Source organism: Cordyceps fumosorosea (genome assembly GCF_001636725.1).
Source record: "Cordyceps fumosorosea ARSEF 2679 chromosome Unknown scaffold_15, whole genome shotgun sequence".
Lineage (NCBI taxonomy): Eukaryota > Fungi > Ascomycota > Sordariomycetes > Hypocreales > Cordycipitaceae > Cordyceps > Cordyceps fumosorosea.
The window spans coordinates 471,628-494,985 of NW_017387315.1; the positions used below are offsets into that span (position 1 = coordinate 471,628).

Sequence of the window (23,358 nt, forward strand, 5' to 3'; positions counted from 1 at the left end):
GCTCCTGAACTGTAGACATAGGATGGCTGATGATCTGGACTGTAGGGTAGGTGCACTGCGAAAACACCAACTAGATCTCCGCGTATCAATGGTAGACATGACTGTGGAAGGTGCAATTGATCCCCCGTGGCTGCTAAAGTTAATCTCTGATATTTCTCGTGGCCATCCCACCGCCGGATAGAAGAGGGAGCAAATCGAATCGCCCGAGATCCAGGGTAACCCCATTCCACCCGTTCGCCGACGGCCGACAAGTTGCCCACCAATCCAATCGCCGCGATCAAGTCTAGCGATAAGGCGAATACGCGGGCCGACAGAGAGTAGACCAAAGTCCGCCATTCCCGCCACAGAGTGGTTCATCTATGAGTTGGGCGATTTGGTAAGGGGTCTGTCTGTTTCGGCCGAGGCTATGTATTCGCCCGCCGGGAGCCGGCTTTGGGGATTCAACTTGTTGTTGTGGCGGACCTCCCTCTAATGACGCGAGGTTGGACTGGGAGTTGGAATTGGAGTAGATTTAAAAAGCCGACTTCATACCGGAAGCATGCTAAACTAGAATCCCGTCTTTTATTCATCTCTAATGTCAACCTCCCTCCTCTCCAGAATGGCTACTCGCACAACCGCTGTCACGCCGGCCATTCTAGTCCCGGGCCAAAGGACCTACCATGGCCTCAAAGTCAACGGCAGCAGGATGCTCGAGACGCTGCACAAGACCTGCGACTTTGGCAAGGCGTATCCATGGGGCGAGTAAGTCAAACACGAGCAAACTTCGAACGGCATTCCAAAAAAAAAGGAAAAAAGAAAAAAGAAGAAACCCAGCCTGCTAACTCTCTTGTTCACTGCAGACTCGCCACAGAAACCGGCATGGCTCGACTATCCCTCAACGACGACGACAAAAAGGTTCGCGACTGGCTGCTCGCCGAGGCTGAAACTCTCGGCTGCACCGTGACCGTCGACCAGATGGGCAACATGTTCGTCGTCAGGCCGGGAAGGTCCAAGGACGCGGCGCCGGTCATGATGGGATCGCATCTCGACACGCAGCCGACCGGTGGGCGCTATGACGGCATCCTCGGCGTCATGGCCGGACTTGAGGTGCTGAGGACGCTCGAGGATAACAAATGGGAGACTGAAGGACCGGTTGGTCTGGTGAATTGGACAAAGTAAGTTGCCTATACTAATCACTGCTCTCATGGACGCACATCATCCGCCGAAATGGCCGGTCCTGACACCTCAACCCAGCGAAGAAGGCGCCCGCTTCCCCATAGTCACCGTCGCCTCCGCCGTCTGGGCTGGCGCCATCCCCCTTGAGACCGCATGGGCACTCGCCGAGGTCTCCCCCCCCGCCGGTCCTCCGCAAACCATGAAGCAGGAGCTCGCCCGCATCGGGTACCTCGGCGCCACGCCCGCCTCGCACGCCTCCTTCCCAATCGCCGCGCACTTCGAGCTCCACATCGAGCAGGGACCCGTGCTCGAGGACGCCGGCCGGACGATCGGCGTCGTCACCGGCGCGCAGGCGCACAGCTGGTTCGAGGTGGTCGTGTCGGGCAGCGACAGCCACGCAGGCACGACGCCACTGGGCGCACGGCAGGATGCCGTGCTGGCCGCGGCCCGGATGATCGTCGCGTCGAACGAGGTTGCGAAGCAGCATCAGGGGCTGATCACGACGGGCATCGTGGGTGGGGTACCTGGGAGCGTCAACACGGTGCCGCACACGGCTAGGTTCACGCTCGACGTGAGGCACGCTAGTGACGTGACGGTGGTCGAGATGGTCGGGCAGTGTCGCGCGCGGTTCGAGGAGATTGCAAGGGGCGAGTCGGAGAGGGGCGTCGAGGTCTCGTGGAGGACCCTGACGGAGAATAAGGCTGTTATGTTCCACGAGCATTGCATCAGGGCCGTCGAGGAGGCTGCCGAGGAATACTGCTCGCAACAGCTCCCCGATCACAGAAAGGCAGCGGAGAGCAGGAGATGGCAGCATATCACGAGCGGAGCTGGCCATGACTCTTGCCAAGTGAGCAAGATCTGTCCCGCTGCCATGATCTTCACGCCGACGAGGAAGGGGAGAAGCCACACGCCGGACGAGTACTGCCCGCCGGAGGATTGCGTCGCTGGAGCGCAGGTATTGCTTGGGGCTGTTTTGCGATATGATGCGTCACGGAAACTATGATAGTAATGATTGTACATATTTGGATGCCATGCCATTTGGCCGACTTTCGCATCTTGTGGACCGCAGGCGTTATCGAGTGTGGTCACGATCGTGCCTCGCCACCTTTCTTGGCGGACTCGAATTCCTTCAGAAGCTGAATCGCAGGACTCTCCGATCCCGCACCGTGAATAACCGACAATATGCCCTTCCAGAACGACGCGTCAAGTCTCATTGCTGCGAGACGAGCCAGCGGCCAAGCCCTTGCCTGCATGCGTAGTGTGTCTCTCCATTTGTCCAGCAATGCCTTGTTCCGCACTGCCATCTCCCGCGTTGCCGACTGGGCCAGAATAAGAAGAATCAGCGTCGAAACGTAGCATAGCTGGTAACGTGTATCTTGAGCAGTGTCAGCGCGAAAGGCATCATATATGTGCGCAGAGCAGCCGTAACTCACAGTGAGGCCAGAAGCTGGTAAAATGCTTTGCCCGCAACAGAGACACCATCTCCGTCGCTACACTGGCGCAGACGTGGCAGTTCTCGTAGATGGTCGAGATTGGTTCCCGGCACTTGTCCGAAGTCGATACTTGCTCATTCGACAATGGCCGCAGGAGGGCGCGAAAGATGAGTATTTCCAGCGTCAAATGCTGCAAGCGCAAGGGGGCGCCATTCTCAAATTCCTGCTCGTCCAATTCCAGAACAGATTTTGAGAGAAACGGCAGGGTCTGCCTCCAGCTCTCTATGCGTGTACGAAGTCTTTGCGCTTTGCTGAGGAGGGCTGCTAATGCCAGTGACTCCGTGTAGTTTGCCCTCACTGAGCTAGAGTCTGTTAGCCAGACGAAAATGAACATCCTCGACCTCTCTGCTTACTAGAACTCTTTTAAAACGTCTGCAGCGATGACACCGAGCTCGCATTGAGCCAGACAAATGGGTATATGCTTTGCGACCGCCTCGCGAATGATCGGATCGTCCGGACCCGGCTCGAAATCGTCTTCCGTAAGGTCGGAAACACTCCAGTTCGACTCATGTAGATGGGAAGGCCTCCCGCAGACAAGGGCATGCCACGTGTGTCCAACGTAGGTCAGCCACCACAGCCGCCGACGTAGAATGACCTCCTCTCTCGGCAGTCTCCAATCCTTCGGCTCGACATTTACTCCCAGGTTCTCTGCAATCGCCACCGCTGAACAAGAAAGTGCCCAGAATTTAGAGGGCTCGGCGACAACGAAGTTCCGTGGCGGCATGTGCAGCATTAAAAGACACAGCTGCAGCAGTGATAGGTGTGAGAAGCAGCTATCGCGTTGGAAGCTGCGATGGGCAATGTCCCAAAGGTCATCTGTCGGTACACCGAGGTAGCCGTTTGAGACGCTGAGCTCGTCGTCTAGGAAGGTGAATGGCGCTGCGAGGGCGTAGACGGCGCTCCGAATGCCGACGGGAACATGTAAGGCGGTGTCATGATCGAGCATGCGCCCGAGATCCGTGAATGAGAGGACGGGATATCGAGGGTGGACAAATCTGGAGTACCTGCGCCCCCTGGTTAGTACCAAGAGATTTTAAAATGTGCTGATGGCTCACAGTTTCACTAGATTTCTTCCCAGCTCTGGTTCCACGATCTTGTTAAGTAGCGCTTGATCTGCAGCTCCCGTGCCTCCGCCAGACAAGTACCTCTCTGTGGCCTTCAAGTCTTCCTTCCAGATCGCCTCATCGCTCATCATGAACTGCGTTGGGACCCTGGTAGTAAGTAGCTGGGCCCGACTGCCGGGCATGTCATGGTTGCTCCGAGGCTGAACATCATCAGCGACTCTCCGAAAGTCAAGGCGGAACATGTGGTAGTTATCATAGGCGTTGTACTTGTACTGCTTTAAAAGGAACGGATCGGACTCGCATGAGAGACCGATCAAGTGGTTTGAATATCCCTTTTTAGCTTCCAGCGAGAGCTCAATGGGCCATAAGGACGATTGTGAGCCATGGGTGTGGGCTGTCACCTGCTGAGCTGTGCCTGCTCGTCGAGTGAACTCGTCATCGGGCTGGAGAGGAGGCTGAATACGAAGCTGGTCGGAGAAGCTGTTCGTGTCCGAAGGTGATCCGCTGGACGTGCTTGGTGGTGATGTGCCTTGGCGAGTTGGATGGGCCATGTTGGAGTTGGTCGGTGAAAGCACAGCCGGGAGAAAACTAGGATCGAGACTGAGGTCTACCGAGGGTTCAGTGAGCATCATGTTAATCCCGTCACCACCAGCCCCCGATGTGCCATTACTTGCAGCGAAAGCTCCGCCGTTGCTGCCGAGACCATAGTAGCCCATGATACTGGACATGTCCTGGATAGCGAATGGATGTCTCATGTCGGCTGGCAGCGCCCACAAATCGCCGTCTCCAAGGTCCATGTTCATTCTTTCGGTCCGATCGGCCTCGGCAGCGTGGACTCCAGGTGGAATATCGCCAAAGTCAGGCCTCTCAAACTGGCTCTGACTTTCTCGCCGTCGTCGGGGCGCTTCATTGTCATTGGCATCGCGAGCACGATGCTTGCGTCTCAAAGGCCCGAGGACAAAAGTGCAGCGCTTTTCAAGCCTTCGACACAGCTCGCAGTCGGCCCCATCAGCCTGTAGTTTGCAGTGGATCTTGCGCGTCCGACAGAGGTCGCATGGCCGCTGCTTCTTGGAGCGATACTTGCGGCCGTTGCCCTCCAGCGACGTCGCCTCATTCATTGCTGCAGGTTGATAGGGTGTCGTCGGTCAGAGAAGAGGAAACTCGGCAGCAAGATGGCGAGTCACGCCGACCTGCGCTGAAGCTCCGAGCGTGACGCCATGTGGTCACTGGTAGCGAGCTCCCTTATCACGGCTGCTCTGTGGCGCTCTCGCTATCAACTGGCTTGGCCAAGATTGAGAGGCGGAGATAAGAGTGAGCAGTCATTCATTCTCATTCCCAGGGATAGTTACTTCTGGCGAAGACGAATGCTGCCAAGCAGCAAGGAGGTCGAACCGTTGCCTTCTTTTGCAGGAAGCGAGCCGCAAATGTCAGGGAAGGAGAAAGTGTGATGCAATGTTGTTTGTTGACGCTGTGGCCGCAGGCTCAGGCCCTATAACACGGGTGTCTCTAGGCGTCCATTCCGCTATAACTAGCCTGTATTTACCCCGCACAGCGCTGCGAGAGTAAAAAAAGAATCAGAAAAGGTAGTAAAACATTCTATGGAGATGTTATAAATATAGTAGAGATGTGACTTGTAGATTTGCTATAGAAAGAAGATCAGAATTAAAAAGTTAATTAAGAAAATAAATAGAACCCCCAAATTTTAATAATTGTAGCTACGCCGTAGTTATCTACAGAGGAAGCTTGGAAGTGATGCTGAAGTCGTCAAAATTACAACTTATTTTGGAGGCATAGCAGGAGATGAACATGACTTTAATGAAAAAAAAAAAAAAAAAAGAATGTTTTAAGTCCGAAGACTGTTTGTCATCAACTAACTAGTTGAGCCATACAGGCTCGCTTCACTTGGTTGACAGTCGACAGGATGTGCCAACTAATTTCGCGGGGGAAAGGCTAGGAAAATCTTGCCGACCATCGGCAATGCACCAGGCTCGCGACAGCAGCCTCGTCGGAAATCTCCCCCTTGCATCCACTCATTTCGTCGGCTACCAGCGACCAGGCTCAGTACAAGTCGATAGCAGCAAACACTGCCACATACCACAGCCACCTCGGGAGAGAAGGAGGGTCGTTTCCGGATGCAGAGCGATCGCGAGCCGCTGCTGCAAGATCTCGCTTATCGCCGCAGTTGATTCACACTCACCTAGGTCCGTGGAACCGCCGTGGACGTGCCGAAACCCGAGGGCCAGGGAGTGAGGCAGAAACTATCCACCTTGTCGGAGTTGGACCCGGACTCGGACTTGGACCTGTCGGACCCAGATACGGGCCTGCCGGTCGCAGTAACTCAGCGGAGGAGGACCCGGGGGCCTCCAATTTACTACGAGGATTACGACTGGCGAGGAAACCCTGCACATGTCTGAGCCTAATTACGGGGAGGAAAACTCTCTGTCGCCCGACTGTGGAAGTTCTCCCCCCCTGACACCGCCTCTGACTACTACCCCGCCTGGCCAGGCCCCGGCCCCGGTGGCGGCGGCGCCGACCAACCCGACCCGTGTCCGGGTCAGTGGAGGGCGCAACGGGCCCCGGTCGCGCCAGGGCTGCTGGACGTGCCGCACCAAAAAGGTCAAGTGCGACGAGACGCGGCCCAAGTGCTTGCGCTGCATCCGCTTGCGCCTGTTCTGCGACTACGAGCCCCGCGGCGGCGACAAGCTCTCGTCGCCGCCGGGTGGCGGAGGGGACGCAGCGGCGGTGGCCCACGGCTTCCCCGAGAAACACCGGGCGCTGATGACCAGCCAGCCGTGGCTCCTACAGGTAGCCCCGTGGCGGCGCGCCGCGCCCATGACGATGCCGCTGCCGATGCACATGCCCGCGTTCGACACGGCCGCCAACTCGCTCAAGCTCACGTCGCTGGACCACGAGGCGATCCGCTACTACCGCACCACCTTCTCGCAGCGGCACTCCACCAAGAACACCGACTTCTCCGTCTACTCCATCATCTTCACGTTGGCCGAGCGCGACCCCCTGGTCATGCGCGGCCTGCTGGCGCTGGGGACGCGCAACATGCACCAGGGGAGGGTGGCCGCTTCTCAGGAGGAAAGGAGGGCGGCGCCTCCGCTGGGGGGCTGGTCGGGGCTGGGCCACTACTCGGCGGCGCTGCGGATGATGGCAGACACCATCAGCGCGGGCGAGAACGGCGTCATCGACCTGGACGTCGCGCTGGCGGCCATCTACCTGATGCTCATGTACGAGCAAAAGTACGGCGACGCAGCGTACTCGGGGTGGATGAACCACCTAAGGGGAGCCGCGCTGCTGATACAGGAGCGCTGCAGCGACTGGCCCGCGCAGCTGGCCCAGCGTCCAACCGCGAGGGCGACGACGTCATCTCTTTCGCCATCGCCGTCGTCGTCGTCGTCGTCGTCATCGTCGTCGTCGTCCGAAGTAGCGGCACCATCTACGACGCAGACGCCACCCCTGTCCGTCTTCGCCGCGCGGATGCTCGTCTACTTTGCCTTTATGGACGGCTTCGGCTCCACGTTTGGGCTCGGCGGCGACATCAACAAGGTGATGCACCGGATTGTACAGGCGCACGACCCCGACATGGTCCTGACCGAGGCTTTCACGAAGCTGCACCGCTACTCGGACGGCCTGTACCGGGCCGTGTTCCGGCAAAACTACCCGGCCAACGAGATGCTCGCCGACGTGGCCAACCAGCACATTACCGACATGTGGCAGGCCTGCTGCGGCCTGCGCTACCTCGTCGCCGACATCTGCAACTACCAAGGCGACGCGGCCCGGGCGCGGCTGGCCCTGATCCAGGAGTCGGCCGACTACCTAGCCGAAAAGTACCCCGAGCTCGTCGCCTTGGCCACGGAGATGACGCCCGACGCCGACGTCCCCGACATGGTGGCGACAAACTTCCGCGCGTTCATGCCTCTCTACTTCTCCAGCCTGCTGGAGATGCACCTCCTGCGGTGCGAGATGGACCCCGACGCCATGACGGCCGACGAGCAGAAGACCACCACGGCGACCTACGTGGCGGTCATCATGAACCTGGCGCACCAGATCTACAAGCACGTCGGGCTGGACCTGCTGCACCTCATCAGCTACCCGTTGTTCCTGGTGGCGCTGCAGACGGACTCGGAGTCGACGCGCGACTGGATCCTGGCACGGTTCCACGACCTCATGGCCTTTGGGCCCAACATCGGGCGAGCGCACGCGTTCCTGCGGATGGCACTCGCGAAGCAGGCAGAGACGGGCGAAAAGGTAAAAGTCCGAGAAGAGTTTCGGACCGGTAAACTACCAGTCTTTGTGATATAACTAGGATAGCCGAATTGAAGGAAATACCCAGGGCGGAGTTGCGGAGTTGGTAATGACGTGCTTGAGTTACAAGTTCAAGTTGGGGAGACAGGGGCTGACATGGATAGATATAATAGTCTCATCAAGTCTATTTGCATTTCGAGATCTGTCTTGTCTTGTGGACTTCGGATGATCATAAACGCAGGCCCATCTCACCAGCCGATAGCCTAATCATCCAGCTGCCAAGTCTGGGTTAAAACTCCACCGAAAAGCAAGATGGCCCGGTCCTCCGCGTTTTGACTGTCCGGTCACAAGCCGAGGCGTCTAAACTCCGCTAGGGGCCTTCGTGGATCGCCGACCCTGAATTTAGCCAAGGGGAAAAAACGAGGCAAGCATACTAAGTTGACATGAGTCGGTGTTTGCGACGCTAGTCTTGTTGCCTGTCTTGTTTAAACTCTTATATATATAACGCCTCACAACCACCGACTTGAGAAATTGATAACCCAACTCCTCAACAAACCCCCTCGCAATGGCCAAGGAAACCCTGCAAATCTCAAACCCCGTTACCCTCCCGTGCGGCCTCACCCTGCCTAACCGGCTCGTCAAGGCCGCGCTGGCCGAGGGCTGGGCCAGCCGCGACCGGCGCCCCCACGAGGACCTCATCGACACCTACCGTCTCTGGGCCGAGGGCGACTGGGGCCTGCTCATCACCGGCAACGTGCAGGTCGACTCGACCTACCTCGGCACCCCCGAGGACGTCTCGCTCAACGAGCGCCTCAGCCGCGCCGCCCACGTCGAGTCCTGGGGCCGCTGGGCCGCCGCCGCCTCCGAGCGCGGCACCCCCGCGCTCGTCCAGATCAACCACCCCGGCCGGCAGTCGACCATCGGCGCCGGCACCAAGGGCCTCTTCGGCAAGTCCATCGCGCCCAGCGCCGTCGGCGTGCGTCTCGGCTCCGGCTGCGTCGCCTCCGCCGCCAGCGCCCTCGTCTTCGGCACGCCCCGCGCCATGACCGATCTGGAGATTGACGACGTGGTGCGGCGCTTCGCGACGGCGGCCAAGATTTCGGAGGAGGCCGGGTTCGCGGGCGTGGAGATTCACGCGGCGCACGGATACCTGCTCTCGCAGTTCCTGTCGGCCAAGAGCAACCGCCGCGAGGACGGGTACGGCGGCTCACCGAAGAACCGGGCGCGGATCGTGGTCGAGGTGATTCGGGCGGTGCGCGCGGCCGTCTCGCCCAAGTTCTGCGTGGGCATCAAGATCAACTCGGTGGACCACCAGAGCCCCGGCGAGCTCAAGGACTGCTTGGAGCAGCTCACGGAGATTACCAACGCCGGCGTCGACTTTCTGGAAATCAGCGGAGGAAACTACGAGAATCCCTTGGTAAGCTACAGGCCCTCCTCCTTCATCTCATCATCATCATCCTTTGGTTGCTAACTGACCTTGCCAGATGATGGCGTCCGTCGTCAGCGAAGCCGGCGTCAAGGTCTCCGCCAGCACCGCGACGCGCGAGGCCTTCTTCCTCGACTTTGCCAGCGCGATCCGAAAGACGTTCCCCGGGCTGCTGCTCATGGTCACGGGCGGCTTCCGCAGCCGGCTCGGCCTCGAGTACGCCGTCAAGAGTGGCGCATGCGACCTGACCGGCATTGGGCGGCCGTCCGTCCTCGAGCCGAGGCTTCCCAGGAGCATCATCTTCAACGCCGACGTCAGCGATGAGGACGCAAGACTGCCGACCAAGAGCTTCTCCCAGGCCACGCTGAGCCGATGGCTGGGAATCAAGGGCCTGGGTGGCGGCACGGAAACGGTACGTAATGACTTGGATTTGGACGAGGCATGTGATGCTAACTATTTTCTACGTAGCTTGGATATCTTGGTGAAATTCATAGAATGCAAAAGGTTGCCGCCGCTTATGCGGTATAGATCACTCTAGGATGGGGGCTACAAGCTATCTGGGCTGGGGGAGAGGGGGGGGGTAGTTGCTGAGATTCTTAACGTGTACGATTTCATATTCATTTCTAGACTGCAGATAGATCAACATGCATTTCAACTTTCGATTATTTATTTTTTACGACATAGTTACAGTATACCACAACTAGGATACAAACTAAATTACTTAAATCAGCCTTTATCGCGCAATCCCGTGCCAGCATTGAGCCACAATCACGTGCCAGCATCGAACCACAATCATGGGCATCTTCAAGAAGCAACGCTCAGGCGCGGAATTAGCGTGATGCTAATTGGAGATGAGCTCGCGGGTAGCGACCCCGCGTTCTCTCGAGTACATCCGAGGCAACTCAGAAAAGTCACTAAAAACTTTACCGAAACAGTCTGTCCGATCGGGCTCCACCGGGCCGCTCAGGAGGCGCCGTCGCCGCCGGGTTAGTTGGGCCGGCCACTAATCCGGAAGGTCTCTTATATACCCAATCCCCAGGATCTTAACAAAGGAGTGAACCCTATTCTATTTCAGTTCATCCCCAACTTCGAATCGAAAGTCAGTATTATTATTAATTGGAAAACAGAAAAGAGAATGCCGGCAGAAGCATCCACCCCCGGCGTCAAGCCCGGCCATACAGACTTTGACCTCATCATCGTCGGCGCCGGCATCTCTGGCATCAATGCCGCCTATCGCTTCCAGACCGGCACGCCCGCCGGGAGCTCCTACGCCATCTTCGAGGCCCGCGACGCCCTCGGCGGCACCTGGGACCTCTTCCGCTACCCTGGCATCCGCTCCGACTCGGACATCTTCACCTTTGCCTTCCAGTGGAACGCCTGGCCCAAGAAGGGCACCATGGCCAGCGGTGAGGAGATCCGCGCCTACATGAAGGAGTCGGCCAAGAAGGAAGGCATCTACGACAACATCCGCCTCCGGCACAAGATCGTCGCCGCCGACTGGGAGTCGCAGCACTCCCGCTGGGCCATCACCACCACCACCAACAGCCCCGACCAGCCCAACAAGATCTACTACTGCCAGTTCCTGTACCTCGCGACGGGATACTACGACTACGAGACGCCCCTGCAGACCGTCATCCCGGGCATCGACAACTTCCGCGGCAAGGTGCTGCACCCGCAGTTCTGGCCCGAGGACCTCGACTACGCCGACAAGGAGGTCGTCATCATCGGCAGCGGCGCCACCGCCGTCACCATGGTGCCCTCCATGAGCCACCGCGCCCGGCACGTCACCATGCTCCAGCGCAGCCCGACCTACATCTTCCCGCTCCCCCAGCACGGCCTCCTCGCGCGCCTCGTCTTCCTGCTCCTCCCGCGCGCCCTCGCCACCCCGTTGCTGCGCGCCGGCTGGATCCTCCAACTCGTCCTCATGATCCAGTTCTGCAAGCTCTTCCCCGGCCTCGTGCGGCGGGCCATCCGCCGCGAAAACGTCAAGCGGCTGCCCGCCGCGGTGCCGTGGGACCCGCACTTCAACCCGCGGTACAACCCGTGGGAGCAGCGGCTGTGCGCCTCGCAGGACGGCGACATCTTTGCCGCGCTGAGCAGCGGCAGGGCCAGCGTGGTCACCGATACCATCAGCACGGTGACCGAGAAGACGATCAAGCTGGACTCCGGGGCGGTGCTGCACCCGGACATCATCGTGACCGCGACGGGCCTGCAGCTGAGCTTCGCGGGCGGCATGGCGGTGACGGTGGATGGGAAGCGCGTGGACCAGTCGAAGCAGTTCCTGTGGAAGGGCACGATGCTGCAGGACATTCCGAACTTGTTCTTCACGATCGGCTTCGAGAACGCGTCGTGGACGCTGGGGTGTGACTGCGCGGCGCTTCTGACCGTGCGCGTCATAGAGCAGCTGAGGGAGAAGGGCCTCAAAGTCGCGGTGCCTCGGATGAGCGCGGAGGATCAGAAGATTATGGTTCCCAAGCCTCTGTTCAGCCTCAAGGCAACGTACCTGGATGGTGTGGGGGAGAAGCTCCCCAAGGGGGGCAGTGGTATGTGGGCGCCGAGGACAAACTACCCGGTGGATCTGTGGAAGTCGAGATATGGCGACATTCAGACGAACCTGGCTATGAGCTAATGTTGGTACTATGAATGAATAGTTTAATGAATATTGTGTAACCTTGTCACGTTTCACCGTGTCTAGTCTCAACCGCCGGTAGTGCCAGGCATGTAGTGGTAGGTAGCACACACGGATGTCTGTCATAAAGCGAGTGCTGACGCTGATTCACAGGCTCCTCATGGACGGGCCGTCTATCATCAATGGCTCAAGTATGACGATGCAGAAAGCGATACAGTAACACTATAGCACGGGACCTTCAGCTTCAATGCATATAAATATCAGCTCACAGTCTGCCGATAATGTTGCTTCTCTACACAAGAAAACTTGGCCAAGTCTCTCGCAGCGTTCAAGATGGACCTGGCGCCATTGATTCAAGGAAGGAGTCCAGTGCAAATCCTTCTGGATACCTGGGCTCTGATGAACCACAGCGCGGCTGACACCCAGCTGGACTTTATCAGGGCGCAAATGGCAGTCGTGCTAAAAATGGACGACAGCACAAACAACGACAAGGTCACCGCGCTGATCATGTACGGCATGGTGTGTCAGGAGACTGCCCATCGACTGGACAACGATCGACAGGATAGCCTGCCGAGTTGGCGGGCGGCTCTCAGCGTATTCCAGACGGCCTTGGACACGGCCACGACGGAGGAGGATAATCTTAGAAGCATAGCTGAGGAGTTTCTAGAGGATTGCAGCTCAGAGGTCTCCAGATTAGAGCTGCTGTCGGGGGGTTGATGAGGTTTGCGGAAGCGGATGACCTGGTACTGCTGCGATGTCGGCGGTCCAAGTATTGCGGAAGCAGGATGCGCCAAATTGTTTTCAGCGGCGTCGTGGTGATTAAATGATGGAAAGCATAGATTAGCTACTGCTTCATTGGTTTTCATTAGGAAAGTTGTCCCGTGTAATAAAAAAAGTGTCCTGAGTGTGGCGAGAGTGTTATCTAGCCGCCACAATGCAGGTAGTGGTAGGCCCTCGCAGCCTCTCCGCATTACATGTTGGACAGATAGCCAGGTCTCACAAATGCGTGGGAGGTTCACAGTCTGCATCGATACATTCCAAATGTGCGCTGAGCTGAAATCTGTCCAAATCATCACACGCGCCAATTCATCAGCGTCATCATGACCAAATCCGCGTATAATAGGTGCGCAGAAGACATTGCGCTGCTACATTTGCTGCACAAGATACCCGAGCTCCCGTCTGTGAACAAAGAGCCTTGGATTACTCATGACGCAAGCCGCTATGCTCTTCCCTTCGAGACGGAGCGCTCGCTCGCGGGAGCGCTCGCTTTCATCTCGAGCATCACCGACAACCCCAACTGTATCACCGCAGTCTGTGTGAAAGAACATCCCGGCGCGGAGGCGCTGGAGTTGACGTGGCAATAAACAAGCAAAGCTACAAAGACAACAATGAGGTCCTTGAAACAATTTGTCGTGGGTTCAACTCAATATTCGTACGACTCGGTGATCCCGACGGTATGTGAGCCGCCATCGACTAACATGTATGGCGAACTGACTGGGTGGGAAACCAGGCAGTTGCGAGAGCGACATTTTCAAGCAAGTAATCTCCATGTGCCGAGCTAGGATTCTCTGTCGACTCGGCTATCAGAAGAAGACCAACTACTCCAAGTGCAGAACCCCGCTGGACGCGGTCCTCGACCAGGCAAGGCGTTTACTCTTGCAGCTTCAAAGCGGCGCTCCAGTGGCTACAAAGCCAAACCACCGACAAAGGGTTTCCACAATGCAGGCTCAGATAGGACAGTTTCTCGACGGCTCGGCTAAGTTGCTCAAGATACTCCGCAGCTGGAATCTTCACCAAACTGACGGCGAGCTGTGCGCCGTCATCGACGGACTCTGGGCCTTTGTCGCAATCGAGGGGTGGAGGGCCGTCGTGGAACTGATCCCAGACAGCCTCATGAACCCAACATCGCGCCATAGCCTGACGACGATGCTGAGAAAGGGTGCAAGGTACAGAAACGCCGCGCGGGCCCTGTATCGCGCCGCCAAGAAGCACCCCGTCGCGCGGCGCATGGAAGCCGTCGCCGTCCACCTCCCCTCGTCTGCTTTCCAGAGGCCACCTCCTCCGTCCTCTCCGACATCCCTCGACGGAACGACCAGCAGAATCTTCGCAGGCCAGAAGAAGCAGCACGACATCGTCGGCAGGATGTGCCGGGCGCTGAAAACCGACCCGGCCGCAGCCCGCGCCGCCTTTGCTGCCCAGGCGCGCAACACGCTTGCCGACGGCAAGTTCCACGCCGAGGTCCAGCTTCTCAGCGCCATCCTCGAGAGCGGCCCTTGCGCGACGCCCCGCGTCGTGTGCGCGAGCAAGGACGCCTGCTATCTCTGCCACTGCCTGCTCCGGGCGCACGCCCAGCTGCACACGCCCCGGTGCCACGGCCGGCTCTACCCGGGGTGGCGGCTGCCGGCGACGCCCGCGTTTCGCCCGCTGCAGGCGGCGCTCAGCAAGACCCTGGAGCAAAAGATACGGGACGGCGCGGGGGCGTTGCTGAGTGCCGACGGCGGGCGGCGGCGAGCGCGACGCGTCCACCCGTATCCGTGCGAGAGCACGTGCTCGACGGCGGTGCTCTCGGACACCACGATCGCGGTGGCCGAGCCGCTGCCTGTGGACGCTGGGGTGCCGCCGTCGGAGAACAGGTCAGATGCTACGATCGCGGAGAAGTCTCCAACGCCTCTGGAACCAAGCCCCTTGTCAAGCACGATGCGGGACGGCAACGACCAGGCCGTGGGGAGCAGGGCTTCGTCGTTGCGCTCGCGGAGCTGGTCTATCGGCGAGAGCTACGCACTCGCACAGGGCCAAGTCGTCGCCGCCAGCCTGCCGGCTGCGACATCTGTCATGTATACCGCGGATGCTCTACGGGTACAGCTAGAGTACACGGCGCGGCGGCATCCAGGTTCGGGTGTGGATGCGAGTCGTAGACTAGAATATCGGATCCAGCAGCTCACGTCGCGAGAGGCTGAGATACTACGCGAAGGAAGTTACACTTCCATCGTTGATGCAACTTCGCTCGCAACGACCGAGGACCGCACGTACAAGCTTCACGAGCTGGCCGACCTGTATCTAGGGGCGGGCGACTGCATCTTCCGACTTACACTACAGCCCGCGCGGCAGCCTTGAAGGGACTCCGATGATTCCGCGCAAAAGGTCATGCTTCCATTTCACCGTCTACCTTCTGTATCCAGGACAGACCACATGTGCGTCTCACCACGCCTTCTAATACGTATCTCCCTCCCTCACGGCCGGGTGGTTCCAATCATACTCGAAGCGACTCCAGCCGCCACCCTCCATCTCTTGCGCCATCCACAGCGCAAACACCACCATGTCGTACGCGCCGTCCCTTGGCGTCTTTCCCTTGCACACGTCCCCGCCCATCGCCACGTTCAGCAGCACCGTCATCTCCCTCAGCGGCCTCGTCCCCGCCGGCACCGCCGCCTTCATCACCGGCCTTCCGTCTATGTACCACAGCATCCTCCCTTCGCCCGCCCTCCCGCCCGGCTGGTCCCACGCAAAGTCGTACCGCACCGGCCGCTGCCGCATGTCCGGCACGCGCGTGCCGCGCACCCGGTGCCGGTCCGGCTGGTCGTGCTGGCCCCAGTGCAGGCAGCTGTGGTTCTCGCAGTCGCCGTTCCACGTCTCCGCAATGTCCACCTCGCCGTCGGTTGGCCACGCGAACGGCTCCTTCGGCAGCAGCCAGAACGCGGGCCAGATGCCCTCCGCACAGGGAGACAGGATCACGGCGGACAGCACGCCCCGGTCGTGCGTCAGCGTCTGCTTGCTGACCAGCCGCGCCGACGTGTACTTTTGGTCGGCGTCGTCGGCGCCGCCGTTGGCCACTGCGCGGAGGACCAGTCGACCATCTTGCGTGCTGCGCGCGGCTGTGTCAGGTTTGACTGTTTTTCAATCGCTGCCGGGGTTTTACTCACTGAAACGCATTCTGCGGCTGGTCCGTGTAGTTTTGCAGCTCGTGGTTGCCCCAGCCGTCCGTGCCGTGGCCCGTCTTCGCGTCCCACTCGTGCGAGATGGCGACGTGCGGGAGGAACTGCGGCTGCCAGTACACGGGCGAGCTCTGCGGCGGGTGCTGCGGGATCGCTGGCGGCGCGCCTCCTTGCTGGTCCGGGTGAGGCGGCACGGGCGGCGCTCCAGGATAGTTGGCCGGAGGGGGCGGCGGAGGCGGATACTGTTGCTGGTATTGCTGCTGGGGCTGCTGTTGCTGCTGGCCACCGCCAATCATTCCGTTGAACTCATTTTTGAGTTGGTTGAATTTGTCTTTCCACGGCATCTTGGTAGGGGGTATGCTCAGTGACTTGGCTTGATCGCCGACGATAGGGTCTGTTTGCTAGACCAGTGATTCCAGAGTGTGGCTGCCGCGTGATCTTGCTGGAGCTCCAGAACGCAACGACCGCGTCCAGAGGGGTTCTTAGAAACGTAGCTTGTTGCGTCTGGACAAAATAGCGCAGCGCGATACCAGTTGGATGAAAAGGGATGAGGGAAAAGGGGTTTGGAGGTGATGATGATGTCTGGCAGCCATGGACCCACAGAGCCAACGCTGGGCAGTGGCAGTGTACATGCAGGCAGTGAGGAGGTGACGAATATCTTGTATATTTAAACAAGGTTGCTAATAGCGGTGAATATTGTATCCAATCGAGTGAGTGTTTATCACTATCATTGATTCTTTTCCCATAACCCCGAAACGCCTGATGAAGTGATGCCACCAAAATCTACCATGTGCTTTCCTTGCGCTCTAGTTTTTGTTCGGTATTTTTTTTTCGCGTTTGTTCAAGCTTGAGCCCACGAGAAGCCGTCATTGTTCCTTCCAAATTTTACATGTAGTGTTGTTACAACGGGGGCGGTGCATTCCGTAAACATCCTAGGCCGGTGTGTTGCAGAGGCGGAGGATGCCCTCGTACATAGCAAACATGATGGCCGCGCTCGGCACCGTGCGCAGCAGATGCGGTGTCAGGCCGCCGTAGAGGCCCATGAGCCCCTCTTCCTTCCACACCAGCCGGAAGCACTGGACAAGCCCCGTGTACTTGAGCCGGCCCGTGTCGGCGACGGGCGCCTGCCGCAGCCGCGTGCGCGCCACCTCGTGCGGGTAGGCCAGCACCGCCGCGACGAACTTGGCGACGCCCGCGGCGCCAAAGTTGCCTGTCCACTCGACTGACCGGTCCCAGGCCGTCTTCTTGCGCCCGCTGCGCTCAATCTGCAGCTCCCGCCGTGCCAGGTACGCCTTGAACTGCTCGTACAGCACCCACTGCAGCGTCGACTCGGCCACGCCCAGGTAGCTCGCGCTCATGCCCTTGTACATGCCGCGGACACCCTCGTCCCGGAGAATCTGACGAACGCAGTCGTAGCTGTTGCGGTACTGCCGGCGCACCTCCGCGCCGCTGCGCTGTGACACATTCTTGTCGAGCTGCATGCGCGTCTTGATCATCCAGATGGGGTTGGTCGCCGTCGACGTCGCGATGCCCGCCGCGCCGGCCGCCAGCATGTGCACCCACGGCGCCTCCTGCCCGTTGTTCAAGCGCTCAGCGAGGATGCGCTTGCCGTTGCCGTAGACGTAGAAGTTGATGGCGCGCGCGGGCACGACGCCGACAAGGTTGGGTCCCAGGCCTTTAAAGAGCGCCTTGGTGCCCTCGGTGCGCTGCACGGTGCGCAAGATGTTGAGCGTATCGCCGAGGTGGTAAAGGGCGGCCGATACGGGGTTCCGCGCGGCCTGCTTCTGCATGGCCTGCGCCGCGCGCTGCTGGGCCTGGTAAATATCGGACTGTAGTCGGGTTTTTAGGACGTCGAGCGGTGCGGTGAGCGTCGCGGCCGTCATGCCTCCAATGCTACAGGACGTTAGCACATCATATCCATTACAACGTCAGTGATAGGGGGGTATGCGCACCCTCCGGCCATAAAGTGCACCCAAGACTTGGCGAAAGGCAGCGCCTTGACTTGGCCCCTGGGCACGAGGGTGTCGTCGGGGAGGACGTCACCCGTCTCGCGCGACTGAACCAGCGCGGCATGCTCGGAAGGCGTGTGCGAATGCTGAAAAGGCCGGCGGTCATCGCGCCCAGGGGCAAAGACCTGCTGCGGATGCGCCATGGCGTTGTCGCCTCCTGCTATTGATGGCGTCGCGCGGTGGTTGTGGCGGCGCCGTATCTATCGTGGGGGAAAGGGTCCGGTTCAGAGAAGAAACCAAATCACAGCGTATTCTCGTTAAAAATGGAGAGTGGTGTCGGTTTCCAAGTTGTCCATCGGAAAGACTGAGGAGGTGTTGGCTGGGGAGGATTTGAAGATCTAGAGATGGCAAAAGGGATACCGATTTTCGTGACAAGCGGCCCCGATTTTTTACGGTGCTTTGTAAAAGCCGGCGCCTCGCAGGTGGCTGCAACGTTCAAGGTTTACGGGGCGTGGCGCTCCGAATTGCATTAGATTGCAAATAAATTACGAAAAAGATATATGGCTAGTTGTGAGTATCAATAGTTATAAAATGAGGTCTACATTATAGAAATGCTTTGTTCAGTGTTTTGCGCCAATGCCTCCTCTCACTAACTACTCTGAATCAATGAAACACGCACAAGTACAACTCGAGAGAGCATGTTACCCTAATGATGTTCATCATACCCTAGGTCACTAATAACCGCCCGATAGCATCTGAGTTGCAAGTAAAGGTAGTTTACTAACGGTTTATTTGTTAAAGTGCGGCTATAGGTGTCTTTTTTTTAAAAAAAAAAAAAATTTTTTAATTACGAAGTAGGTAGATAATCGAAAACCGCTCTTGATTAGACAGGATGTGCCATGGGACAAAAATGATACGCATCAATTCATGTCTCGTGTAGTTAAGATATTAAAATCATCGCCTTCGTCATTTATACATTAAATTTTTAGCAAAACAGCTACTGTACATTTTCTCCCCTGTTGGTGTTCGACATTGTGGCCAAGCGCCCGTCTAAGTACTTGGATACATGCTCTCAACACGCAGCGTGTTGCGGCTTCCGGTTCCTCTATCTACATCCTCGCTCAGCGGGATGGGGGAAGCTGAGACGAAGGATACGGAGGAGGCTGCTGTGGGTTGAAGGGCGGCCGCATGTAGCTGGAATCTGCTAGCAAGGACGCCACCTGGTTCAGTCGCGACGGATCCCGTCCTCGCGGCAGCGGCGGAGGGCCGGCTAGGCCAGACAACACGGGCGGCAGGCTCATCCTTCCAGCCTCCGCGCTAAGATCTGACCGTGCAGAGGAGAGGGCACCAGGGCTGTAGGCAGCAGAGTGGATAGAGGCACTGACTTCGGTCTCTGCACGGCTGCTGGGACGCAAAGGCGCCGGAAGCTCCTCGTGTGGAGAGATGCCCTCCGAGGCAACTTGCGATTCACGCTCAGCAACAATACCCAGCTCACGCTTTAGCATTTCTACCTCCTCGTCCGTCGCGGTCCGCCATGTGCATTTCGCGTGCTTCTTTGTGCACCCTTGGCAGGCGGTCAGGTGCTTGATGCAATGTAGGCGTAGGCGGCGACAACGATCGCAGGCAGGGTTGATAATGTCCCCGCGCTTCAGCTTGTCGGACTTTTGTGTGACGAGGGAGCGCATGAACTCAGCGCGGTGGTCCATTTCCGTCATGGCAGAACCCTCGGTCGGGTGACTGCTGCTGGCAGAACGCCCTGATGCTATAGACAGTCGGTGCTGGGTAGGGTGTGGTGATACAACGGGAGGGGAAATTGGAAGTATTCCGATTGGTGACAGAGCATTCACGGACTGCGGCCGAGACGGCGGGGCTGATGCTGCGAGAAACTGCTGCAGCAGATCGGCGTGCAGGTCATGGGGCGCCCCGGAGGCTGTAAGCCGTGCAGGTGGGATACCGCCGGTGGAGGGATACCGCTGCCCGTTTGTAGCATTACGTCTCCTAGAGAGGTCATGTTTTCGTTGCCCTATGCGATGATGCAGTATGCGCGCCCTGGCCGCGACTTCATCAGCTCTTTTGTACAAAATGGAGGCCCTGGACTCGAGAATATCCAGTGTGGCAAGCTCCGCCGTCTCATCCTCCTCAAAGGGGTGTTCAAGCGGGAAGCGATCGAGAGCGCCGGAAGATATCAGACGCCAGTCATCCTCCGTGATCTCGCATTGCAATCCTTTGTAGTGAAATTGGCAGCATCGGGTCCCATTAGGAAGAGTTGCAAAGACAAATTCGTTCGGGTGTGCTTTGGCATGCAGTACGACATCGATCCAGCCGATGGGATTGGAAAACGGCTGCGTCGCGTTTGTCTTTATTGGGCCGTCAAAGAAGCGCTCGATACCTTTGAGAATGCGAGGCCCTGTGAGCTTTGCGCCGAGATTTGCAGCTAAGCTTTCCTGTCGGTCAAGCGCGCCTTTGTTGTGTAAGTGACAAGTTTCTTAACTGGGAGCAGTCAGGTTCATACCCTCATAACCGGCGAGGAGATGCAAGATATCGGCGAAAGTATCCCCGTCGGCTTGGATGAGAGCTAGTCGCTCAGCGTTCTGCCTCGGCAGAAAGTTGATGTAGCCATGACCTGCAAAATTTAGCATCATCATCTGTGCTCGGTGCTAGGTATCGTGGCCGACTTGTCAAGTCAAGTTGCGCAGCATGCTTCCTCTTCGTCTCTCGTTCCCGCGACAACCTTCCGTAAGACATCGTGGCTGCAGACGCCAAAGCCGCACGGCTGATCGAGGCAAAGGTGCCACTAGTAACGGCTCTGTTCCGACCTGGAAGCGGAGCCTTTTGAGTTGAACCGTTTCGGACGAGGCTGGAAGCTGAGGTTTCGGATCTTTGCGCCACCAGGTTCGAGGGGGGAGAACAGACGGCGGGGGAGGGAAGGGAAATGACAGGGAGAAAACAGAAAAATGAAAGAATCAACTCACTTTGCTGAGGGGGGCTCTGCTTCTGTGACGGGTAGTTGTGCTGGCTGCCGGCGTCCATGACAGAACGCTTCCTCTTGTGCTCGAGGTCAGGTGTTTGTGACATGGTTATGTGGAGCAGTTGAAGACAACGAGCGGTTGAGGTTACGTGATGCTGGGCCGCCTTGGCAATATTTGGGATAATAATACCAAAGCTATATCGTGATGCGGATCTCGGAGTATTTATGCAGGCAACGTAACGAGAGACAAGTACCGCATTCAATAAGTTGAGCGTCGACCGTGCGTGTGGGTTAGCGTGGGAGGTGAAGCCGGAACTACACCCCACCGGCGAGGGGTGAACGGGTCAAGCAGAGAGATATAAAAGATGAGATAACAGCAAATAAGGGATCGTCAGGAAGGAAGAAAATGAAGACTGAGCGAAAATATAGTAAAAGTAAAGACTGTGCGTTGCGGTGTGTGGTGTGCTGAGGTCAGGATTATAACACAGCGACATGCGCGAGATGTATGTAGGTCTGTCTTGTCGCGGCTCCGCTGTTATGGAGATGGTGATTCTGCAACCCACTGTTTCCAACGGCGACAACTATAAATGTCTGGGAAGAACAAGACGGGGAAAGCTTCCCGTTAAGCCTTCTGTGACCCGATGCTATCTTCCGCTGATGCGGATGCGCGCACGAGGTGGCAGTGATTGTAGAGGTGGTGGTGACCAGGCAGGGGACCTGTCTGTCGGTGGGGCGAGACGCACATTTGGGGGGCCGAGAGAATTGTGAGAGTGGTGAAAAGAGTAGACGGGATCCCTGCTCAGTTTATCAACAGTTTGGCCCGCGCTATGCGGGTTACTGGTAATCAGACGAACTGGGGCCGGTTCGTTGGTTAACCGGCGTCGCAGAGGAGAGGAGACTTGTAAACCGGGGGGGCTACCGAGGCGTAACGGGGGTGGGTTGGTGATGGGTGATGGTGGCGCACGGTGGGTGATTGCTGAAGCTGTCGTAGCGAGTTCGCTACTTTGTGTGCGTCGGTCGCTTTTACTTCGTCGCCAGCTCGAAGATGGCGATGTTGCCGGCGGCTTGGTGGTTGTTTGCTGGCGTTGCCCAACTGGGAATAAAAGGCCCGAAGGTTTCGAGTGGTGGGGAGGGGGCAGGTGGTTGAGGAGATTAGGGGAAATGTAGATGGAGAAAAGAAGGGAGGTGGTCGAGTCGTCGAGATTCGTAGACGAGCAGTTGGAAACGGCCATCAGCTAGACTTGGAACACGCGTTGGGAGACTGCAGATCTTTTTTTGGCTGCTCTTGTCGACCGGAGCGGAGGGAGGGGAGGGTCTTGACTGACTGACTAGTCAGGGAGCTGAATGGGTGTCATTTTGCGGCTTCCGCTTGGAGGAGGAGGAGATCAGCAAAGACGGTTGTTTAAAAAAAGATTTGAGAGGCTGACGATGTCAGTGGCGCGCGTTTGCCTTGGCTGAGAGCATTGAAATAGTGGGAAGGGGAGGTCACAGTCTATCCATCCACCAACAACCACTGGCCTACAAACAGACATTTCCGACTCCAATTCCCAAACGGTAGCTATCGGCACCATGGATATTACTGTACAGAAAACACAGTCGCGCCGCAGGTCCAGCAAGCCATGCATGCATCATCTCAGAAAGTCGAAGAAGCCCTGGATCATCCAACACGGCGGGGTAGACAAAACGGACAAGGGCGTTTCCAGTTTCCAAACACGGCAATGATGGGCATGGCAAAATCCGCAAAGATGGGCAAAAAAGATGCGGCGGCCATGGCGACAGGGATGCACATCAACTTCCCACAACGGACTGATCTAACCCGCGGCGAGGGCCATCAAACCGGAACTGAGCAAAGCCAGAAACCAGCAAGCCAGCAACCGCGGCGACGCACATCATTTGCCTCGTTGGCCCCAGACAATGGGTCCTCTTCTCAAAAGGGGGGCCGCCCAAGGGGAAGAGGCCGGGAGCTGCGAGGACCTTTCCGGGAGGAACTTTTCGGGCATTTTCTAGTAAATAGCTTAATATTTCATGGAGCCACGCTCGCAGCCTTCTGGCGCACGGCTCGGCAACAGCGCAAAGCGGGCTCTCTTTTAATTTGAAACTTGAGAGAATCATCGTCTTGTTCCGAATCCACATGTTCATTGGTCTTCTTACGCATTTGCCGACTTCAAGTGGCTGAGGCTGTCTGTGGCTGTGGTTGTGGCTGTTAGCTGTAGCTGTCATTCCTGCTTCTAACTTGCCTCTAACACTCAACTTCAACTTCTGTTTGACATCTCGCCTTCCTTGTCTTCGGGTTCCAGCCTTCCACATTCCTCTCTTACACGGCGTCGCTCGCCTTTTTCTTTTCAACTGTAATCTATCTTCCTCCTGCATGCCTCCTTTTCCCCATGCCACTTCCGTGCCGCCCCCGTTATCCTAGCTTCCATGTGAGCCTTCATTGCTAAGCCAACCCGGTATCCCGCCACATGCGATGTGCCAGCGCATCTTTGCC

The 23,358-nt window shown here is 57.8% G+C and overlaps 9 protein-coding genes across 9 annotated transcripts; 5 read left to right on the top strand and 4 right to left on the bottom strand.

Annotated features, from left to right (window-relative positions):
- Positions 1 to 598: 598 nt before the first annotated feature.
- On the top strand, positions 599 to 2,158 carry ISF_06085 (Amidase, hydantoinase/carbamoylase; the record flags this gene model as incomplete). The annotated part of the gene is made up of 3 exons (XM_018849689.1): positions 599 to 741; positions 840 to 1,154; positions 1,234 to 2,158. The coding sequence occupies 3 exons, from the start codon at positions 599 to 601 to the stop codon at positions 2,156 to 2,158; spliced, it is 1,383 nt and encodes a 460-aa protein (XP_018703187.1).
- Positions 2,159 to 2,494: 336 nt separating this feature from the next.
- Positions 2,495 to 4,830, bottom strand: ISF_06086 (fungal specific transcription factor domain protein; the record flags this gene model as incomplete). The annotated part of the gene is made up of 4 exons (XM_018849690.1): positions 2,495 to 2,530; positions 2,650 to 2,950; positions 3,002 to 3,652; positions 3,704 to 4,830. 4 exons carry the CDS (start codon positions 4,828 to 4,830, stop codon positions 2,495 to 2,497), a joined length of 2,115 nt encoding a protein of 704 aa, XP_018703188.1.
- A 1,288-nt stretch (positions 4,831 to 6,118) lies between these two features.
- On the top strand, positions 6,119 to 8,023 carry ISF_06087 (Zn(2)-C6 fungal-type DNA-binding domain protein; the record flags this gene model as incomplete). The annotated part of the gene is made up of 1 exon (XM_018849691.1): positions 6,119 to 8,023. One exon carries the CDS (start codon positions 6,119 to 6,121, stop codon positions 8,021 to 8,023), a length of 1,905 nt encoding a protein of 634 aa, XP_018703189.1.
- A 508-nt stretch (positions 8,024 to 8,531) lies between these two features.
- ISF_06088 (Aldolase-type TIM barrel) lies at positions 8,532 to 9,920 on the top strand (the record flags this gene model as incomplete). The annotated part of the gene is made up of 3 exons (XM_018849692.1): positions 8,532 to 9,383; positions 9,451 to 9,804; positions 9,861 to 9,920. The coding sequence occupies 3 exons, from the start codon at positions 8,532 to 8,534 to the stop codon at positions 9,918 to 9,920; spliced, it is 1,266 nt and encodes a 421-aa protein (XP_018703190.1).
- Positions 9,921 to 10,527: 607 nt separating this feature from the next.
- On the top strand, positions 10,528 to 12,738 carry ISF_06089 (Flavin monooxygenase-like protein; the record flags this gene model as incomplete). The annotated part of the gene is made up of 3 exons (XM_018849693.1): positions 10,528 to 11,978; positions 12,175 to 12,212; positions 12,323 to 12,738. The coding sequence occupies 3 exons, from the start codon at positions 10,528 to 10,530 to the stop codon at positions 12,736 to 12,738; spliced, it is 1,905 nt and encodes a 634-aa protein (XP_018703191.1).
- A 1,002-nt stretch (positions 12,739 to 13,740) lies between these two features.
- ISF_06090 (hypothetical protein) lies at positions 13,741 to 15,135 on the top strand (the record flags this gene model as incomplete). Its single annotated transcript, XM_018849694.1, has 1 exon — positions 13,741 to 15,135. One exon carries the CDS (start codon positions 13,741 to 13,743, stop codon positions 15,133 to 15,135), a length of 1,395 nt encoding a protein of 464 aa, XP_018703192.1.
- Positions 15,136 to 15,231: 96 nt separating this feature from the next.
- ISF_06091 (Concanavalin A-like lectin/glucanase) lies at positions 15,232 to 16,297 on the bottom strand (the record flags this gene model as incomplete). Its single annotated transcript, XM_018849695.1, has 2 exons — positions 15,232 to 15,883; positions 15,942 to 16,297. 2 exons carry the CDS (start codon positions 16,295 to 16,297, stop codon positions 15,232 to 15,234), a joined length of 1,008 nt encoding a protein of 335 aa, XP_018703193.1.
- Positions 16,298 to 16,885: 588 nt separating this feature from the next.
- ISF_06092 (mitochondrial carrier protein RIM2) lies at positions 16,886 to 18,105 on the bottom strand (the record flags this gene model as incomplete). Its single annotated transcript, XM_018849696.1, has 2 exons — positions 16,886 to 17,846; positions 17,906 to 18,105. The coding sequence occupies 2 exons, from the start codon at positions 18,103 to 18,105 to the stop codon at positions 16,886 to 16,888; spliced, it is 1,161 nt and encodes a 386-aa protein (XP_018703194.1).
- A 918-nt stretch (positions 18,106 to 19,023) lies between these two features.
- On the bottom strand, positions 19,024 to 20,977 carry ISF_06093 (Fungal transcriptional regulatory protein; the record flags this gene model as incomplete). The annotated part of the gene is made up of 3 exons (XM_018849697.1): positions 19,024 to 20,363; positions 20,415 to 20,525; positions 20,875 to 20,977. The coding sequence occupies 3 exons, from the start codon at positions 20,975 to 20,977 to the stop codon at positions 19,024 to 19,026; spliced, it is 1,554 nt and encodes a 517-aa protein (XP_018703195.1).
- Positions 20,978 to 23,358: the final 2,381 nt, after the last annotated feature.